The sequence below is a fragment of the Etheostoma spectabile genome, unplaced genomic scaffold (assembly GCF_008692095.1).
Source record: "Etheostoma spectabile isolate EspeVRDwgs_2016 unplaced genomic scaffold, UIUC_Espe_1.0 scaffold272, whole genome shotgun sequence".
Classification (NCBI taxonomy): Eukaryota; Metazoa; Chordata; class Actinopteri; order Perciformes; family Percidae; genus Etheostoma; species Etheostoma spectabile.
The window spans coordinates 1,697,395-1,699,205 of NW_022605576.1; the positions used below are offsets into that span (position 1 = coordinate 1,697,395).

The 1,811-nt window shown below is 43.3% G+C and overlaps 1 protein-coding gene across 3 annotated transcripts in view; it reads right to left on the reverse strand.

Annotated features, from left to right (window-relative positions):
* zgc:56231 (kinesin-like protein KIF20A) overlaps window positions 1–1,811 on the reverse strand; it is a 9,637-nt gene that overhangs the window by 6,818 nt on the left and 1,008 nt on the right. For all 3 annotated transcript variants that reach the window (XM_032510822.1, XM_032510823.1, XM_032510824.1), the window contains exons 3-7: window positions 1,172–1,291; window positions 889–1,027; window positions 616–800; window positions 451–517; window positions 118–294 (exon numbers count right to left, since the gene is read on the reverse strand). In XM_032510822.1, coding sequence (XP_032366713.1) covers window positions 118–294; window positions 451–517; window positions 616–800; window positions 889–1,027; window positions 1,172–1,291 — 688 coding nt within the window. The remainder of the gene's footprint in view (window positions 1–117; window positions 295–450; window positions 518–615; window positions 801–888; window positions 1,028–1,171; window positions 1,292–1,811) is intronic.

Consider the following 1,811-nt stretch of genomic DNA (forward strand, 5'->3'; position numbering starts at 1 on the left):
TTTTAGAAAATGAAACCATGGAAACCTATTCTGGTGCAACCTCAAGATACAATTCTGAACCTGAGCACGAGCAGAATATGGGTACTTTAAGACCACAGGATGGAGGCACGCTCACACCTTTTACATAAGCGTTTCCAGCACCATCGTCACACACTCGGAGGGCGGCGCGTTTTTTGGACTTGGAGCACAGGGAAGGTTGAAGCAGATCATATACGTGCTCGTTGTAGATTTCCAAGAACGCCACCCATAATGCAAACTGGCTGCTGCCTGCTTCTGTTCGGTTGCCTGCCACCACTAAAATGGAGATAGAGAGGCCGACAGGAAGAATGGCGTCAAACAGTGCTGGTCATTCTTGTCTGAACGGTTTGTAATAGACAGTTGCATGACACATTGAAATCCTATTGAAGGCAAGACAATATATGTTCAGTGTGTAGGACTAGTGAAGGATACCGGTTTGATCGTAGAACAAAGAGGATGAGGACTCTAAACCACCACTGGCTCGGACAGGATCACACTCCTAGATGGGAGCGAGTGAACATGCATGTTATGACTTCATTCATTTAAAATTCTCAGCAAAGCCTGGAGCAATGTCTCATCTCTCTCTCTCTCTCTCACTTCTTTGACTGAAGCAAAAATGGCAGCTTTAGCACTTCGCTCCTGCTTGACTTGGTCAGGATCCAGATGTTGGGCATCGTTTCTGTGGTAGGGTTTCAGGTCCATCCCCTCGTACACATGGCTTCCAATGTAGCGGAAGGTGGCATCCAGCACCCGAGGGAGTATCCCCGGCTCTTTTGGAGTCCCTAAAACATTACGCAATGTTCTCAGACTGGCAGAAGAACTTACACAGGACTTCCCACAGCAACGCTGATGTTGGGATACTGTCTTTACCTTGGATTGTGTAGGTTTTCCCAGCATTGGTTACACCATAGCTGAAGATTAGGGCATTCTTCCCTTCTAGGAAATCCCACATTTGGCTTTTGACGGTGTCCTCAAATAGCTCCGACTGGGTCTTATCTGGTCCAAAAATCTAAAAGCCAGAAGAAAGATGGGTGGGTGGAAAGGAATGGGAGTGCCTGTCTGTCTGAAACGGCACATCCAGAATAGTTCAGGAATAAATGTGTACGAGGACCTCTAGGCAGATACCGCTAGACATTTTCAACATGTTGCAGACCTGCGAGAAGGAGAATTTGTGAAGAGCCGTGCAGACGCCCTTCTCACTGCTCTTCATGGTGACGGAACCCTTCGGTGCGTTCAGTGTCACCATCTGGCTGTTTTCAATCACTACACAATCCTGAGGGGAAAAAAAATAAATAAAAGCTCAAATTATCAGCATCAAAATAATAGCTTGTGTGTGATGTCATAAGGGGCACTTGGCCATATGCAGAGGACAATAGACCACTTTCTATACAAGTATTATTTTCTTTAAAAAAAAAAGAGAAAAATAAATAAATCAGATCATAGGACAAATATCAGTTTTAAAAACGTCGAGCTTTATAATTAGTGCTTGAACATTATCTCTCTAGAGAACATCATTTGTCACTAGTCCACAGCAGATCCCATCTTCACTTTTTTTTCCTGCATCCTAATAACTTTTAAAAAGCAGAATATAAAAATGTGTTAAATAAAAGTTTGCCTAAAACAATTTAAATGCATTTAAATGAAGACAGATAATGAGGGAAGTATATTACACAAAAGTGAAGGCCAGGGTGCAAAGACATAAATAATGCTGGGAGAGGGTCTGTTGTAAAATTAAATAGAATATGAAAATGATTTATGAACAGTTCTTTACCTCGGGGGGGGGGGGGGGGGGG